General features: G+C 35.7%; 1 protein-coding gene across 4 annotated transcripts in view; it reads left to right on the top strand.

Moving 5' to 3' along the window:
- Positions 1-20190, top strand: part of LOC101428841 (zinc finger protein 596-like) — a 158269-nt gene that overhangs the window by 63701 nt on the left and 74378 nt on the right. For 2 of the 4 annotated variants that reach the window (XM_071218756.1, XM_071218757.1), the window contains exons 3-5: positions 1654-1780; positions 3050-3142; positions 3639-3730. In XM_071218756.1, coding sequence (XP_071074857.1) covers positions 1654-1780; positions 3050-3142; positions 3639-3730 — 312 coding nt within the window. Of the gene's footprint in view, positions 1-1653; positions 1781-3049; positions 3143-3638; positions 3731-4170; positions 9902-20190 lie in introns of those variants that run through there. The other 2 variants (XM_004470812.5, XM_071218755.1) reach the window with 2 other exon arrangements.

The raw sequence follows: 20190 nt of genomic DNA, 5'->3' as shown, positions 1-20190 counted from the left end.
TAACTGAAATTCCACCTCTGTTGTGAGCAGATGGGAAGATTTCTCCTATTAGTGTGGATACTCCACATGTATTCAGGAGATGTTTAAGGATCTGAGCTTAAATTAAGTTTATACAGGACTCTAATAGTTATGGTAAGTTAGGGACTGAGCATTGAGTTATCTTCCAAGGTAATTGCAAGAGTTGGTTCCAGATTCTACAACAACTATATTCCCAGTATTTTCTTTTTCTCACACATCCCATGGCCTCATTAGATAAATAATGAATTCATGGATCATGTTAGTACCTGAGATTGACCCTCGTATGTAATGAATTCAGGTGAGAGAGGAGCAAGAAGGGAAGTTTATAGTCAGTAGATAGGCTGAGTTTTCTTCTGTGGAGTCAATCATACATTAGAGGTACTGTGGTATAGGGGTAGGCATATCTACCAGAAGCATGAGAAGGTAGGTAAATTAAGGAAAATGAGGAATAATTTATCTTCCCCAAATTAATTTTCTTAAAATTTTGATGGAATATAATTGTACAGTTTGAAATATTTTTTAAAAGAAAACTTAAATTCACCTCACCACTCTTATTAAAATTTCCCAACTTCAATTTCCTAAATAAAATTTATTCAAATTTTATTAATGGATGCAATGTATAGGATTTCTTTTCCTTCATTGTGGCTTTGGTTTCAGAAGCTTTACTATAGGTAGAATAAAATTTATTTCTCTGTGAAAATATTTGTATTCTTGGAGAGACCAGAAGCAATGAACAGGATTCTTTTAATCTTTCACACATAGATGAGATGAAAATAATACATAATGAAAATGTATTTTGTAGACCCCAGAAAAAGTTGAGATTGTGAAGTCTCTTTCCACAGGAATGGCCAATATAAGGCAATGTATCAGTATAACTTTCTCAGGCATGCCTGACCCATGACCCTGAATCCTCTATATACATGACAATGAATACCTGAGTTATGTAGCTCTGAGGAAAGCAGGACTTACAGTTTTGATACCTATTCAGTTTACCAGAATTCTGGATATTTCTTCAAGTTTCTCTGCCATTTCAATGAATAATAGACTTCTGAATTGAATTTAGATAGAAAGCAATTCACACATTAACTTGGATTTGTCAAAATGCAAAACATAGTCTTAAATGATTTTATAAAAGAGAGGAAAATGAGTTCATCTGTACAGGGAAATGCTCTAAACATACTCATTTTTTAAAATGAAATATCAGGGAAGCAGATATGGCTTAATGGATAGAGCTTCTGCCTATCACGGATATTGCTTATCTTACAGTAACTGTGTAAATTTCCTTAAGTTGTTTGGAAAGATTGGTTTAGTTTTGAATATTTGAATGAAAGCTGTATACTCAGCAGAAAGAAGGTCTGCTTGCAAATTTTTTGGGAAATTTTCAGGTGTATAGAACATCCCATGTCACATGATTTTCTTTTACAATGGGATGTTATGTATTCAGAGTGTGTAGTGTCTGGGAATGCATCTGAAAAGCAGGTGACAAGCATTGGTAATGATATTACTATAACCCCATACACAATTTAAGTTTTATATATACAGTTTCTGCTTCTTTAGTGCTATTATATTGTACTTCACACTCAGGACATTGGTTAGAATAATGCTGTGTGAACACAAATTTCCATGATGTTTTAGGAGTTTGTGACCTTCAAGGATGTGACTGTAGACTTCACCCAGGAAGAGTGGGACCTGTTAGATACATCCCAGCAAAAGCTGTTCAGAGAAGTGATGCTGGAGAATATAAATAACTTGATCTCCATAGGTGAGACTCTCAAAATTTGTCTACCATGTATATCTGTCTCCTATCTGCCATCTCTCTAACCTATCTACTTATATATTTATCATAACTCAATTTCCATTTATTCAAATATAAGCTTCTTCATATTGTATGATCTTTATTTTCTCTTATAATTCATATTTTATAATTTATACATATTTGTATTGTGTAATAAAAAATAAAACTGCCTAAATGGATTTCATTTTTTTAATTTTCTAAGATCATTTTTATTTACTTTTATTATCTTTTCTAAAGATACATAAACCACACAAATTATTACATTAAAAATTATTAGAGGTTCCTATATACCCTTCTCCCCACACCCCTCACTCCTCCCACTTGGATAACTATTTTCATTAGTATGGTACATTCATTGCATTTGATGAGTATATTTTATAGCATTGCTACACAGCATGGATTATAGTTTATGTTGTAGTTTACACACTCTCCCAGTCCATTCAGTGGGTTATGGAAGTATATATAATGTCCTACATCTGTCCCTGCAATATCATTGAGGACAACTCCAAGTCCTGAAAATACCCCAATATCACACCTCTTTTTCCCTCTCCCTGCCTTCAGCAACTCCCATGGCCACTGTCTCAACATCAGTGATACACTTTTTTCCATTGCTAGAGTCACAATAATTCTATAGTGGAATACCAGTAAATCCACTGTAATCCACATGTTATTCCTCCGTCCTGAGGACACTGTGATGTTGATTTTATATATATGTAGTTCACCCCAATAGAATTTAATCTTCTTGACTACAACTTAATGTCTTATTTGAATCTCAATTTCCAACACTCAGTGCATTTCTGAGAACTCAGTGAATATATTGTGACCGGGTAAATAATTGCTTGTGGTGAAATAAGTATTCTGCTCCAAGGGCTATGCTGATGCATCAGAACATAGTAGTAAAAACATTGCATATATAATTTTCCATATAGAATTTAGATCATTCTTTTCGGATTTGGTAAATTGGATTATTTTTTAACATAATAGTCACTTTGGAAACATTTAGAATACAGATGACACTGCAGTTTCTTTTTTACTAGTACATGGGTAACAATAACTAGTAGTCCTTACTGAAATGGACAAAAGGTCAAGAGTTACAATTTCTGTTGAGATATTATCAATGATCTGCATTCTAGGTTTTGTTGTATTGCTGACCTTCAATGCTTACATTATTTTTTGGTAACATGCCAAGTGCTATCACAATTCAAGACCCAGGTAACTTTTTTCCTGTACAAATAGGATATCAAGTCAGCAAAACAGATGTGCTTTCCCAACTGGAAAAAGGAGAAGTGTTGAGAAAAGGAATAGAATTTCCTCAATACCACAATACAGGTGAGCGATAAGGACATGTGCATCAGAAGAGGGGTCTCATGACATAGTGTGTATATAATTTCTATAGGTTTTCTTACAAGAGTTAATGATTTATAAAATGTAGATAGGGATATTGGGAAAATTTTACTCACGTTTATTCTCTATGCTTCTCAAGCTTTATCAAGTATCATTGGCATTGTTAAAAGGATATTCAGTTGTTATTGCAATTACATCTTCACATGATCTTTGTCCTGGTTCTATTATTGGAATATTTTCCCACTTTTTTACTTCCCTGTTATCCCAACTTCTTTTTTCTCATACCCCATGCCTGAAATTCTTTTAATTGTAATGTCCTGTAATGTTCATTTCTTATCCCTAAACTATTCATTATTTAGATATTCTTTCCCAGCTAATTGTGAATGTGGAAAATTACTGAAAGAGATATTTGGAAATTTCCAATATTTTGTCCACCTGATGCTTTTCTAACAATTTATTTTGTTTTTTTCAATTACTACAGGGAGGAAAAGTGCCTTAAAAACATATGATATGATAGAAATGATAGACTACCAACCTACTTTTAGGAAAAACCCTTCTAAAATCAAGGCATTGGTAAGCTTAATTTTTTGCACTCTAGTATTCCAAATAGATAACTAGGGATGGAATGAATTAGTATTTCAGTGAAATCATGAAATTGTAATTAATGTTGGGATTAACTTCTAATCCAGCCAAAATCTGTGATAGTTTGAATTAGGTAAAAACTAACCTAAACATGAATTCTTACCTGAGTTCTTATAAAAAGCAATTTGAATAAACATGTTTCACATACATAATCTTTGAAGCATCATAAAGCTCAAAATTAATCAGAGACATCTGCATTTAGATTGCTATAATAGAGAATATCTGTATATGGAGTAGATGTGTATATGAAACAAACATGGAAAATATTTTCATTGAAGACTATCACTAGTGGATTAGTCTTGTTTTATATGTAGGGAAATGAAATTCATTTTATGGACAAATCTTTTACTGTCACATCTCATTCCCCACAGAACAGATATCACAACCAAAAGAATTCCTTTGAATATAACTATTTGCAAGAAGATTCCTCTCAAAAATCCACAGTGAACCAACATGCATTAATTCACATGACAAAGACATCCTATTTCAGAAAACCACCTCCAGCAGTCCAAAGTGATCACTCATCTTTTAATCAACATAAGCATATTCACCCTAGAAGTAAATCATATAAATGTTCCCAAAAAGCTAATAATTATATGCAGTGCTCTGACCTCAGACAATACAATGGAATTCCCATTGAAGAGAAACCCCATGAATGTCATCTTTGTGGGAAAGTTTTCAATCGGCATTCCCGTCTTCAACGACATGAGAGAACTCACACTGTAGAGAAACCTTATGAATGTCATTTATGTGGGAAACCCTTTAGTCATTATTCTTCACTTAAATATCATGAGAGAACTCACACTGGAGAGAAACCCTATGAATGTCATCTTTGTGGGAAAGCCTTAAGTCACTCCTCTTCCCTAAAATTACATCAAAGAACTCACACTGGAGAGAGACCATATGAATGTCATCTTTGTGGGAAAGCCTTCAGTCAATATTCTTCCCTAAGACAACATGACAGAACTCACACTGGAGAGAAACCATATCAATGTGATCTTTGTGGGAAAACCTTCAGTCGCTCCTCTTCCTTAAAACAACATGAGAGAACTCACACTGGCAAGAAACCCCATGAATGTCATCTATGTGGGAAAGCTTTCAGTCAATATGCTCATCTTAAAGTACATGAGAGAACTCACACTGGAGAGAAACCCCATGAATGTCATCTATGTGGGAAAGCCTTCAGTCAATATGCTTATCTTAAAGAACATGAGAGAACTCACACTGGAGAGAAACCCTATGAATGTCATCTTTGTGGGAAAGCCTTCAGTCACTCCTCTTCACTAAAAGTACATCAGAGAACTCACACTGGAGAGAAACCATATGAATGTCATCTTTGTGGGAAAGCCTTCAGTCAATATTATTCCCTAAGACAACATGACAGAACTCACACTGGAGAGAAACCATATCAATGTGATCTTTGTGGGAAAGCCTTCACTTGTTCCTCCTCCCTAAGAAAACATCAGAGAACTCACACTAGAAAGAGACTTATGAATGTCATCTTTGTAGGAAAGCCTTCAGGCAATCCTCTCTTGTAAGGCAACATGAGAGAACTCACACTGTAGAGAAAACCTAAGAATGTCACTTATTCAGGGAAGCTTTCAGTCAACATTCCCATCTTCAATGACATGAAATTACTCCCACTGGAAAGAAACCATAGCAGTATCATTTTTGTGGTAAAGACTTCATTCAGTCTTCTTCCCTAAAACATGAGAGAGCTCATACAGGAGAGAGACCCTATGAATGCCATATATGCAGGGAATCTTTCAGTTGACATTCCCATCTTCAATGACATGAGCACTCACACTGGAGAGAAATATCATGAATGCAATATTTTTGGGAAAGTCTTATTTCATCCCTCTTCCATTAAAAAAAAAAATGAGCGAATTTACCCTGAAGATAAACACTGAATATTATCAATGTGGGAAAGCATTAAGTAATTGTTCTAATCTTAGATGACATGAGAGAATTCAAACAGGATAGAAACACTGAGTTTCATTAATGCAGGAAAGCTTTCAGTCATCATTCCCACCTTCAGCAACATGAGATAACTCACTCTGGGAACGCTTCAATTTTCTAATCTTAAACACCATGAGAGAACTCACACTGTAGAAAAAAACACATGAATATTTTCTATATAGGAAACCTTTCATCTGTATTTTCCCCTCAGGCAACATTACAAAATTCATGCTGGATGGAAACAGTAATATCATACATACGAGAAAACCTTAATTTTTCTAGCCTTAGGCAATAGGAGGTTATGCAAATGTTCAAATGGAGAAAATCCCTATGAATGTCAACAATCTGAGAAAGTCATCAATATTTTTATTTTAAATGTAACATTCACACTATAAATCTTTTGCATATTTGAGACTTCAGTCATAAATTTAATCTTTAAACATACAGGGAAGTCACATTCTAGGAAAAAAAAAACACTTTTTAATGTGTTCAGAAGTTCTTGTAGTCCTCCATAATTCTTCAGATAATCTGATAACATTCAGACTGGTGAGAATCCATATGCATATTTTTAATGCAGCAAATCCCTTAATAGGTAAATAATATACTATTTTAGAAAGCACATAATAGAAATATAATGGAATTGGAGAGTACTCTTCTACTAATTCTAACGAATAAGTTAATCAGAAAATCACATATGAGTTATTCTACACCTTTACTCAATGTGGGATTGCCTTAATCCCTAATTTATCCTTTAAATTAAATTAGTGAACCCCAAAAGAGTGAAACACAAGGTCTCTTATCACTGCACACTATCATTCAGTCAAAGTTAAGCCTTATTATGCTAAAGGAAACTCAGTTTAAGAATTTACCATAAAGATACATCTGCAGAGAGTAGTGTCCTGGGCTACATAGATACCCAGGTCCTACAGTCATGGCAGATGGCTCTGGAGTTCAGTGCCTTGCCAGTGTGCCCTACTTTGGAATTTGTGCTCCTGAGTGTGATGGAGTTGGACTCAGATGTGACCTGTCTACACATGCTTCTTCTGTCACTTTTACTGAACCTGTGGTTGGCACTGGGGTTGGTATATGCTCAGGAGACTTGAATCTCTGGACTGTCCGTGTGACAGCTGGACTCTGAGCCTCAGCAGAGTTGCAAAACCTATTCACTAGTTCATTGGGCTTGCCTAGGTCAGCTAACAGGGAGGTGAGGATGGTCAACTACCACACCACACCAACTGCAAGCACGAGTATCCCATCTATCAGTCATGTGGGATTAAAGTCCCCTCTTGATATAGAGATGGAGTGGACATCACTATCCTGGGGTCCTCAGGATGGAGGAATAAATATGAATTAGTATGGACTTACTAGTATTCTACTAAAGAATAATTGTGACTCTAGCAATGGAAGAAAGTATATCACTGATGTGGTATCAGTGGCCAGGGAAGTTGCTGAAGCTAGGGAAAGTGAAGAAGAGTTGTGATATGGAGGCATTTTCATGATTTGACATTGCCATGAATGATACTGCAGGGACAGATGCAGGGCATTATATATCCAGCCGTAACCCACTGAATGGACTGGGAGAGAGTGTAAAATACAATGTAAACTATAATCCATGCTGTGTAGCACTGCCCCAAAATGTATTTATCAAATACAATGAATGTGCCACACTGATGACAGAGTTTGGTGAAGTGGGAGGAGTGGGGGATGTGGTGAGTGGGGTACATGGGAACCTCATATTTTTAATGTAGCATTTTGTGTGATCTATGTATCTTAGGGAAAGATAATAAAATAGGGAAAAAATTTATCACCACCACCAAAAACCCTTTTGATGCAGATTTTAAAAAAGGGGGAGACTTTATTAGGAGGATGAAACCCCTTGAGGGATTTCCAGAAAATTCATTGTGGAGAATGCAATGAAAAATCATGGGAAATCATTTCTTCAGAGATTGGGATGTTGTATGCATCAGTAATTTTGTTTCTGTGATCAATACTGTTTGAGGGGTTTGGCAGATGGGTATCTGATAGCTGACTTTGTCTACATCAACTGGAAATTTTATAGGTTTGGGGATAGGAGAATGTGTGAAATCTGTAATTTAGGAGTCTTTTCCTTATAAATGAATGTGGTTCTCTAGTAGCCATTCCTTGCTCAGTGATTAAATAGAAGGTTTTTGAATGTAACATTAAAAAAAAATATGTAAAAAATAATAGCTGAAGGTGAGGAACAGATATGGTCACTTTTCCTAATGTTAGATGAAACAATACTTCATCTAACATTGACTAGAATTGTTATCAGTAGGTATGATAATCATGCCCACAGTAGTTCACTGTGCCAGGCAGAGGTTCAGATCTTTCCCATTGTCCATCACTCGTTTTCCAGTAGGAAAAATACACTGCTATAATTTTTCCAGGAAAAATACACTGCTATAATGATTCTGTTAATAAAATACCTAATAAATTCCAAAACCTTCCATGCCCATAGGCAATGCCATTAGGATGAATGACCATTTGGAAATCTTTCCTTGACATTAATTATTAAAACACTGATTTCCAGATCATGCAAATATGGAAAATTTAGAGGTAAGTTGTTAAAAGATCAAGCTTATTGATACATATTTGTAAATGATACAATCCATCTAATGTGTATTGTCAATGGTATTTAGCACAATCACATTGTTTTCTATTCATCACTTCAATCATTATTAGAACATTTTCATTGTTTCAATAATAACAAGAAACCAGCAAAAATTCATCACCTCTCAATCTCTCTCTGATTCCCCTTATCTATGTAGCAGCTTTTTTTGGCTATTCTTCCAGATTTATTTATTTTAAAGGAGTTTAACTGAGATAGAGACACAAACTACAATATATCCTATAATCAATGGGTCTTAGTATAATCAAATATTGTGCCTTCATCATCAAATAGTTTTAGAACAATTTCATTACTCCAGAAAGAAAATCTCCACACCTCTTAGCAGTCTCCTCACTATCCCTGTATCCTGTCACAACCCTATATTACTAATCTAATTTCATCTTTATAAATTCATTTATATTTGCAAATTAAATAAATGGAATCATACAGTTTTGCACTTATTTTTGTATATGGTATGATAGAATGTTCTACCTATTACAGATTTTTAAACATATTTAGATCACAAAAATGTTACATGAAAAATATAGGGAATTACCATATGCCCCACTGCCTATCACTCCCACACATTCCCACATTAACATGGTTTATTAGTGTGGTACATTTGTTACAATTGAACACAAATTGGAGAATTGCCACTACATGCACAATTTTGTAGGTTATGGCAAGATATGCAATGGTCTGTATCAGTCATTGCAGTGCCATTCAGGACAATTCCAGTGCCCCAAATGCCACCATATTACACCTCTCCCTTCCCTCAGAACCTCCAGAGGCCACTGCTTCCATATCAATGATAAACATTCCTCCATTTCTAGAGTAACAATAAGTCTATAGTAGAATAATAGTAAATCTACTCTAGTCCATTTGTTCATTCCCTAATACTGAGGATCCTGAGCTGTTGATGCCACTCCAAGTATAATTGAGAGGGGACTTAGGTCCCATTAGTCAGATGGATGGGACTATCATGCTTGTAGTTGTAGAATCTCTCTTCCTTGGGATGGTTATTGTCCATCATTGCCTTGTCCTGAGTGAATGTAATGCATGCCTGGGTAAGTATTGCAACTCTCTTGAGATTCAGGGCCCAGCAGGGACATTGCCAGCCCAAAGATTTAAGTCTCTTGGACATGAAACTATCAGCTCTAGTACTAAGTATAGATTCAAATAGAAGGGGCAGAAGAACCATATGTGGGGAAAATACAACTGAGTCTAAACTCCTAAACTGACGGCCATAAATTCCAAAGTAGGGTCCATTGGCAAAGCACAAAACTCCTAGACTGTCTGCCCTGCCTGTAGTGTATGGATATCTCCAGAGCCCTCTGTAGCCCCACTATTTGAGAGAATATCTACTGTGGCAGTCAGTGAGATCCTGCTGAAACCTGCATGAGCATAACCTCTGGGATCATCTCTGTAGCAGGTTGATGTGGTTCAGGAATTCAAAATAGATACTGGATTATGTTCTGTACCTGTATGATTAAATTATGATTAGCAACTCCCAAGTCTGAATTATATCCTTTGGTGTGGAGACAGGGAGAGGGAGAAAAGTATGTGCTATGGGGGCATATTGGGGACCTGGAGTTGTCCTGAATGATATTGCAGGGACAGATGCAGGGACATTATCCTGTAATAACCCCCTGAATAAACTGGGAGAGAGTGTAAACTACAACATAAACTACTTTCCATGCTGTATAGCAATGCTCCCAAATACACTCATGAAATGCAATGAATGTACCACACTATTGAAAGAAGTTGTTGATGTGGGAGGAATAGGGGTGTGGGGAGTGGTGTACATGGGAACCTCATTTTTAATGTAATATTTTGTTTGATTTATGTATCTTTAAAAAAGAAATAATTATGATGAGGGCTTTGATTAGGTCACATCAATAGGGTATTGAGTCCCCACCACTTGGTGGGTGGGTCTCACAGGTAAAAGACATGGCAAAGGAAAGAGTTGGAGTTTTTGATGCTGGGAGCTTGAGCTGGAGCCCCAGGATGTAAGTACACAAAGGAGTTTGGTTGTGAGGAAAGAGAGAAGACCCCAGGAAGAGAAACCATTCACCTAATAGTGTACAGTTGGCCTTGTAGAGAGGCAAAGCCTAGAGAGCCTCATAGACTACAGGTGACCTTGTGGAGGAAACAGAGGAGCTGAGTCCAGAAAGAAGTGAACCCCAGGAGGAGAGAAACCTAGGAAGCATGAACCCTGCCTGAGTCAGGAGCCATCTTGCTTCAACACATGGCAAAATACTTTGGTAAGGGAAATAATTTATGCTTTATGTCCTAGTAATTGCAAGGTTCTACCCCCAAAAAAATTACCCTTTATAAAAACCAACTGATTTCTGGTATTTTGCATCAGCACCCCTTTGGCTGACACAACTTCCTAACTCATTTTAAAGGTTGTTAGCCCTATAAACTCAATTGTATTTAATATTTCATAGTTTTTTAAAGGTCTTTGTCCAATTGCATTGATAGATGGTGCTTGATAGTAATCCCTTGGTAGCAGGGAGACTCATCCCCAGGAATCATTTCCCATGCTGGGAAGAAGATAATGCATTTATATGCTGAATTTGGCTAGCAAAGTGGCCACATTTGTGCAAAAAGGTGGCTCTCAGGTAATTCTTAGGCAACTAGAATACTATGCTAACTTCCAATTTCAAAACTAAAGGTTCATAAATACAGTCAGTAAAATCAAGGGCCCATTAATGGTCCATCCTTCTTCACCAGTCAATGCCCCTGTACTTGGGCAATTCTTACTATCCCATTAGAGAATGTGCCAGAACACTCTAGGATGGGAATTGGGTATTCTTTTAGTTATTGTGTGGCTCTCCACCCACCATGAAATGCACTGTGAACATTGGAACTCATTTGTATGTCTTATAAGTATGTAGGTGAACTTCCCAAGCATCTCACATCACTGACATCCTGCACCAATGACTTCCCTGCCACATTTGTAACACTTCTGTTATCCAAAACTTCTTCAAAAACAAAGCCAATATAACCAAAAACATTTGTAAGAAAATGAAATAATTATAGTTTAAAAATAGCAAAAATTACAACAAAATAAGAATTTGTAATAAAAAATTAGAAATGTTTGGCATTACAACTTTCATCACTGTAAGATCTATTGTCTTGTATGTAGTGACATTTTTTTCCATTTATCTTCCACTTGCAAATAGTGAAATTTTTACTTTTTTCTTTTCAATTTGGATGCCTTTTATGTACTTTTCTTGACTAGATCCTTGAGCAAGAACTTCTAAATCAATGTTAAACAAGAGAGGTGACAATAGGCATTCTTGTCTCATTCCAAATCTTGGAGGGAATGCTTTTAGGATTTCATGATTGAATATGATGTTCACTGTGTTTTTCATATCAGGTTGAGAAAATTTCCTTCTATTCCTATCTTTTCAAGTGCTTTTATCAGGAAAGGATGCTATATTTTGCCAAATGCTTTTTCTGCATCTATAAAGATTAAAATGTAATTTTTTTCTTTTGATCTGTATATTCTCATGTTGGAACTTCCTTGCATAGGAAGGATGAAACTCACTTGATCATGGTGTATAATTTGTTTGTGGTGTTGTTAAATACAATTATTGAGTATTTTGTTTATGAATTTAGCATCTAGACTCATTAGAGAGATTGGTCTGTAGTTTTCCTTTTTTTGTGGCATCTTTATTTGGCTTTGGAATTGGGGTGATGTTAGCATCATAGAATGAATTAGGCAATGTTCCCTCCTTTTCTGTTTTTTTTTTTTGGAAGAATTTAGGCAGGATTGTTGTTAAATCTTCCTGGAATGTTAGGTGGAATTCACATGTGAAGCCATCTGATCCTGGACTCTTCTTATTTGGGAGGGTTTTGATGACTTATTCAATCTCATTACTTGTGATTGTTCTGTTGAGTTAATGAATTTCTTCTTCCATCAATGTACAGTGCTTGTGGGTTTCTAGGAATTTGTCCATTCCCTCTAAATTATCCATCTTGTTGGCATAAAATTTTTCAGAGTGTCTTCTTATGATACTCTTTATTTCTGCAGCATCTGTGGTGATATCCCCTTCCTTGTTTCTTATTTTATGTATTTGCACCTTCTCTCTTTTTCTCTTTGTTATTCTAAAGGTTTGTCAATTTATTAGTCTTCACAAAGAACCAGCTTTAGGTTTTTATATTTTCTAGTGCTTGCTTATTTTTTGTTTCACTTAGCTCTGCTCTAATCTTTGTTATTTCCTTCTTTATACTTCCTTTGGAGTTAGTTCGTCATACTTTTTCTAATTCCTACAGGTGTCCTCTTAGGTCTTTGATTTTACCTCTTTCTTTTTTAATAGTCATTTATAGCTAAGAATTTCCCTCTAAGTACAGGTTTTACTGTATCCTATAGGTTTTGATACATTGTGTTGTCATTTTATTTAGTTTCAATGTAGTTTCTGGTTTCTTTTGCAATTTCCTCCTTGACTCACAAATTGTCTAAGACTGAGTAGTTTACTTTCCATATCTTTGTTCCTAATATAATTCTCTGTACTTTACCAATTTCCACTTTCATTCCATGGTTGACAGACTAAGTACTTTGTATAATGTCAATCTTTCTAAATTCATTGAGAGTTTTTCTAGGGTCTAGCCTATTATATTGCCAAATGCACTTAAGATCCATGTGCACTTAAGGAGAATGTATATCTGGGGGAAATGTTCTGTATGTGTCTTTTAGATCCATATCCTTTAATGTATTATCCAAGGTCTCTTTTTCTTTATTGATTCCCTGTTGAGATATTCTATCTAATGCTGATAATGCTGCTTTAATGTTCCCCACTATGACTGTCAAGGCATTTATTTCTTCACTTAGTTTTCCAATGTTTGCCTGAAGTGTTTTTAGGTGTCTTGGTTAGGTGCATAAATGTTTATGATTTTCCTTTCTCCTTCATAGATTATCCCTTTTTATTAATATATAGTGTTCTTCTTTGTCTCATATAATAGTTTTCTTTTAAAGTCTATCCAATATTAGTATAGCTACTCCAACCCATTTTTGGATATTTTTTGCATGTGAAATTCTTTTCCAACCATTTGCTTTCAGCCCCCTTTCATCTCTGGGTCTAAGGTGAGTTTCTGTATATAGCATATAGGTGGCTCCTATTTCTGTATCCATTCTGCCAATTTCTGTCTCTTAGTTGGAGAGAGTTTAATCCATTAATATTCATTGTTATTACTGTAGAGGAATTCCTTCATTGGCCATAATATCTTTAGGTTTCTGTATGTCATATATGGTTTTTACTTCTCTTTATATCTTTTTCTCTTGTACTCTCCTTCAACTCTATCTCTCCTGGTTTTTTCTTTCAAACTGCATAACTCTTTTTAGTATTCCTTCATGTGCAGGTTTCTTATTGACAAACACTCTTAATTTCTGTTTATTTGTAAATATTTTGAACTCTTCCTCATTTTTGATTGCCAGCTTTTCAGGATAGAGATTCCTTGGCTGGAAGTTTTTCATTTAACACCTTAACTGTGACATACCACTGCCTTCTTGCATCTGTGGTTTCAAATGAGAAATTAAAACTTAATCTGTATTAGTCAGCCAAAGGGATACTGATGCAAAATACCAGAAATGGTTGGTTTTTATGAACATTATTTATTTGGGGTAATAGTTTACAGTTACCAGACCATAAGGTATGAATTATTTCCTTCACCAAAGTCTATTGCTACATCTAGGTGAATTACAGCTGCTGTTGTCTGTGAGGGTTCTGGCTTCCTGTGTTCCTCTCTTTCTGGGGCTTGCCTCTCTCTGGGCCCAGCTGCTCTTGCTGCTTCACAAGGCCAGTTGTAGGCCATCAGGCAAATGGCTCTATATCTCTCCCTGGGTCTTGCTTCTCTCTGGGTTCAACTGCTTTGCATTCTCCTGTGTGTTTACTTCCCAGGCTCCAGCCAAAATCTCCCAACTCTGTCCTTTGCCATGTCTTTTCTTTGTGAGTCCCTGCCCACCAAAGGGAGAGAACTCAACACCCTACTCACATGGCCCAAAGTCCTAATCATAATTTAATCAAGTAAAGGTGATACCTGGGACAGTGCAGATTACAAATATAATCAACTATTTTTGGAACTCATAAACAATGCCAAACTGCTACATAATCTTTTCTAGCTTCCCTTGTATGTGATGATTCTCTTTTCTCTTGCTACTTTCAGTATTCATGTTGTCTTGAGCATTGGACATTTGACAAATAATGTGTCTTCAATTAGGCCTGTTAGGTTTTATACTAGTTTGTGCTGCACTTCCTGAACATGTACATTCATGTCCCTCAGTAGAGTTGGGAAATTTTCAAACATCATTTCCTCCAATCCCCCTTCTGCCCCTTTCCTTTCTCTTTTCCTTCTGGGATACCTAAAATACATATGTTTGTACATTTCATTTGTCACTGTAGTCCCTGAGTCCCTGATGTATTTTTTCTATCTTTGTATCTATCTGTTCTACTACTGGTCTGATTTCAGATGTACTACTGTCTTTCACATCACTAATTCTTTCCTCTTCCTGTTCAAATCTGCTGTTATGTGCTTCCAGTGCATTTTCTATTTCTTGCACTTTGCCATTCATCACCATCATATCCATTATCCTTTTATATATGTGTATGTTTTCTTTGATATGTTCTTCAAGTGTCTACTTAATATCTTTAATCTCTTCCTTCACTTCATTAATTTGACTCATGGTTTGTTTGTTTGTTTGTTGACATCTCTTCTTCTTCCCATGTAATGCATCTCCTCCTATTTTTTATTTGTGCATTACACTAGGCCATGTCTTCTGTTTCTTAGTATGGCTTGTAAATTTATTAATGTCTAGGCATATGCCTTGATGAATTTATTCAGTTGATTAGCTTCTTTTCTACTCTAGGGTTTTATTTTGTTGTTGTTTTTGTTTGTGTGGTAAGGTTTCCCTTTGACACTTAGTTCCTCTTATTCTTTTTCCTTGCTGTTGTCTTTGTTCCATTAGGAAAAAAGTGAATTAGGATAAGAGAAAATGAGATAAGTAGAGAGAAAGAATAATAGTTATAATAATCTAAAAGATGGAAGAGGAACAATGTAAGACCTAGGAAAATAAATAATTCACACATGTAAAATATAATAAATACAGAAGAATAATTATGAAAAAGGTGAAAGAAAAAAATGAAATGTGAAGTAAATAGAAAAATATATGCAGTGATTTAAAAGTCCAGAATGATGAGAAGAGAAAAAAGCAAAAAACAAAACAAAACAAAAAGAACAGTTGGACAAAAGAGAAAGCAAAAAGAAAAAAAAAATTGGAAACCAAACCAAAATTGGTGGAATGAAAGAAAAACACCTGAAAACAGAAGATGAAAAATAAAAAAAAGAAACAACATAGGTAGAAAAAGTCAGTTAAAGGGAAATGGGAAAAAGAAAGACAAAACAATACAAGAAAAGAACAGCACCAACTTAAAAAAAAAAAAAAAAAAGAACAACCAAGGAAAAACAACCTTCCCTCTTAGGTCCCTAAGGAGCTTCTCAGTCTGCCAGTGTTCATCAATCACCCTGCAGCCTGCACTTTGCAGGTAATATACAGGGATTTAGTAAAATAAGGAAAACAAGTTTTAAAAAATCTTTAAAAAATAACAAATCCTAGAAAACATAAAATAAATGAATGTCTACCATATTTCCTATCATATCTCCTGAATACCTGATAACCCAGTGGATCATTTCTCCATGTTACTTAGGATACCAGGGAATCAAACCAGGGGCATTGTTTATGCAAGGTGGCAATTCCTCCACTCAGTTAAATTGTCTTCTTAGTATGATTAGGATTCAGAAAGCTCTCTGCCCCATCTTCCCCAAATTTTTTAGACTACAGTTTGTGAGTCTGGCTGTTTAGGTACCTGTCTTACCCTCTCTATATTCTAGTTCCTCACTTTCCCCTGGTGGCTGGGCATGACAGCCTGCCTGGGCACATCCCCCTTCCCTCCCCTATTTGGTCATGGTCCTTTCTGAGATACAAAGGGGGCTCAGCTGGCCAAACTCACCATGAAGAAACCACTCTCCACCCTCTGTCAGACCCCTATTCCTCCCTGGGAGCACCCCCTCCCATTCAGTTGGCAGCAGCAAGCCAGGGGTTCCACCAATGCTCCTTGCTCTGAGGGTGAATTATAGGTGCCATTTCCCACCACAGGTGCAACTCGTGACTTTCCTTTGGTTTCTTTTTTCTTTCCAGTACACACCTAGATGAGTCAGAGCATCTTCCCATTCTCTGTATATCCAAAGCAACACCTTTAGAAGGTCCCTGCCTTCCATCCACTTTTTTTGTGAAAGGGTCAGACTCTGCCTACCTGTTTCAGCACCATTTTTTCTAGCAGCCTCTACCTAATTTTTACTCATGGTAATATAGCTTTCCCATCACCATTTGTTGAAGAGACAATTCTTTCCAGATTGAGAGGTTTTTTCCACCTTGTCAATAATTGGCCAGGAATGTCAGGGTTGAGTACTGACTTTTTAATTCAGTGCCTTTGTTCTATATGTCTAGCAATGCAATAATACCATGGTCTTTTGATTGCTGTTTTAAAAAATAACTTTTAAGGTTGGAAAGTGTGAGTCCTGCAACTCCTATCTTCTTTTCATGGTTGTTTCAGCTATCCAGGGCCCAATATTCATCCTAAGAAATTTTATGGTTTTCCTTTTCCATTCTGTGAAGAAACTTGTTTAAATTTTAATTGGTAATACATTGATTCTACAAATTGCTTTGGGTAGTATTGACATTAGGATGACATCCAACCCATGAACATGCAATAGCATTCCATTTATTTAGATTTTTTAAAATGTCCTTTAGCAATGTTTTGTTGTATTCTGTTTAGAAGTCCTTTATATACTTAGTCATATTTATTCTTTTATGTTTGATTTTTTAATTTGATATTTTTCTTCACTTATTCTAATTGTTTTTTTGTGTGTGTATAGAAGCACTACTGATTTTTGGCTATTGATTTTGTACCCTGCCAATCTGCTGAATTCATTTATTAGTTCTAGGATTTTTTTTTTTTTTTTGTAGATTTTTCTGAACTTTCTGTATATAGGATGTTAGCAAGTGCAAATAGAGAATGTTTTACCTTTTCCTTTCCAATTTGGATGCCTTTATTGCTTTTTCTTGACTAATTTCTCTGACAAGAACTTTAGTACAATATTGAATAACAGAGGATTCACTGCTCATCCTTGTCTTCCTGATCATAGATGGAAGGCTTTCAGTCTTTCACCATTAAGTAGGATGTTAGCTATGGGATTTTCATATATACCCTTTGCATGTGGAGGAAATTTCTTTCTATTCCTAGTGTTCTAAGTATTTTTTATCTACAAATGGTGCTGTATTTTGTTAAATGCATTTTCTGCCTTTATTGAGATGATCATGTATTTTCTTTCATTCTGTTAGTGTGGTGGATTACATTAGTTGATTTTCTTATGTTTGCATATCAGGGATGATTGCCACTTCATCATCATGTATAATTCTTTTAAGATGCTGCTGGATTCAGTTTGCTAGTATTTCATTGAGAATTTTTACTTTTAAATTAATGAGATTTTGGTCTCAATATTCTTTTCTTGTGGTATCTTTATATTAACAATGAAAGTAATGCTGGTATACTATAAGAAAATTATTATTAAGAATTGTGAATTCATAAGCTTTCTAATCAATAGTCTCCACTGTTCCAGTCTAGAATTGTGAATGATTAACTTATCCTTTGTCCTTTGCAATATTATGCTGCTATGCAGGCAGCTCCATCATTCATTACCCAAAAAACAAATGTTTAAAGGAACAAGTTATTAGATGTGGTATTTGCATGTCCAATTTGTAGCCCCTGTAAAGTTAACACCAAGATAAAGCTAATGTTACTGTATCATGAAAAGAATAGAACAAGACTCCTCAAGAAACTGTGTCTCTCCTGTGGAGTGCTGGCCACTCTCCCACCAGATGGATTTTGTTACTTTTGATGAGGTTATTCCTCCCAAGTTGCAAGACTCATTGGGGTTCTGAGGTTTGGAGCCCCTTAACAGGGATAGCCCCTAAGTTACCAGTTGAAGTATCACCCAGGAGAGGACATGCTGCCTGGGACCATTTTTCCAATTGGGACTCTGATCACCAGCAAAGAGACTTCCCAGCCTCATGAAAGATCAGATGTGTTTTCCTGATTTGGTGAGTGGTTGTATATACTTTCATTCTTTCCTATGTCATTTAATTGATTACTCTTCTGTTATTGCTTAATTGTTTTAATCATTTGATATAACCTGAAATTCATTTGACTGAATAAATCTGCCTTTGCATAGCATTTAGAGTTTCTGCCTCTTCCTTAGCAAAATAGCTGGCTTCATAGAATGAGTTAGGTAATTTCTCCTCCTCTTCAGGTTTTTAGAAGATTTAGAGCAGAATTAATGTTAAGCCTTCTTTAAATGTGTCCTAAAATTTTCCTGTACATCCATGTGGTCCTGAACTATTCTTTGTTCAGAAGTTTTGATTATGGATACAATCTCTTTATTAGTCATTGTTTTGTTATATCTTCTATTGCTTCTTCAGTCAATATAGGTAGTTTATGTGCTTCTCAGAATTTTCCTTTTTCACTCAGGTTATATAATTTATTGACATATATCTTGTGACAGTTTGAATTTCTTTTATGCCTTCCAAAATGTAAAAGATTAGGTTTTTGACCTAACCCCTTCCTGTGTGTGTCAGTTCCTTTTGATTGGACTACATCATTGAAGTGTGACAGAGTTTGGGATCCTTCCCACTTCCTGGGACTTATGTAATTGGAGACAGAGAAAGTAGACACTATCATTTTTGATCCTGCCATGTGAGAGAGGACTTGAGGATCAACTGCAGCCAAAATTTAAGCACAATACTCCCAAAGAGAGTGGGATAACAGAACAGTTCATGGCTGAACAGATGAGCCATTTGCCTTATAATCCACAGATGAACATGGAAATAAGGCAGAACAGCCAAGACTGGAGAGAAGGAACTAAAAGAAAGAAGTTCTCTGACTGCTTGTCCACAGATGAGCTCCAGGAGATGGTAGATTCTGTAAGGGAAAGCTGAGAGTTTGCCTATCTTGCTTTGCCATGTTGGAGGATCCCAGTATCACCAGTAGCTAAAAGTGGTGAAAAAGCATCTCTGCTGATGCCTTTTTGGACATTTCATAGCCTCAGAATTGTAAGCTTTTACCATAAATATAATTCTCTTTACAAAACCCAAACATTTCTGATATTTTGTATCAGCAGCCTCTGGCAAATTTAAGACACATCTGTTCACAGAATTCACTTTTGGTCCTTTTATATTTCAGTAAGGATGGTAGTAATATCTCATTTTTCATTCTAATTTTCTTTATTTGTATCCTCTCTTCTTTGTCAATCTAGATCCATATTGATTTCATTAATCTTTAGAAAGAATCAACTTATGGTTTTGCTAATGTTCCATTGTTTTCCTATTTTCCATTTCATTTATCTCTGCTCTTCTCTTAGTTATTTCCTTCATTCTCCTTGCTGTTGGATAATTTGCTCTTCTTCACATTCTGGCAGTTTTGTGGTTAGCTCTCTGATTTGAAGTCTTTCTTAATTTTAATGTAAGCATCTAGAGCTATAATTTTCCCTCTCAGCACTGACTTTGCTGCATCCTAAAAGTTTTGTTAAGTACTATTTTCATTTTCATTCACCTCAAGATGATTCTTAATTATGCTTCTTATTTCCTCTTTATCCTTTTGGTTGCTTAAGATGATTTTATTTTCCACCTACTTGTGAACTTCCCCCTTCTCCCTCTGTTGTTGATTTCTAGTTTCTGTTGTAGTCA

Source organism: Dasypus novemcinctus, chromosome 12, assembly GCF_030445035.2.
Source record: "Dasypus novemcinctus isolate mDasNov1 chromosome 12, mDasNov1.1.hap2, whole genome shotgun sequence".
Classification (NCBI taxonomy): Eukaryota; Metazoa; Chordata; class Mammalia; order Cingulata; family Dasypodidae; genus Dasypus; species Dasypus novemcinctus.
The sequence above is the reverse complement of the archived record's forward strand: the minus strand, read 5'-3'. Positions and strand labels throughout refer to the sequence as shown.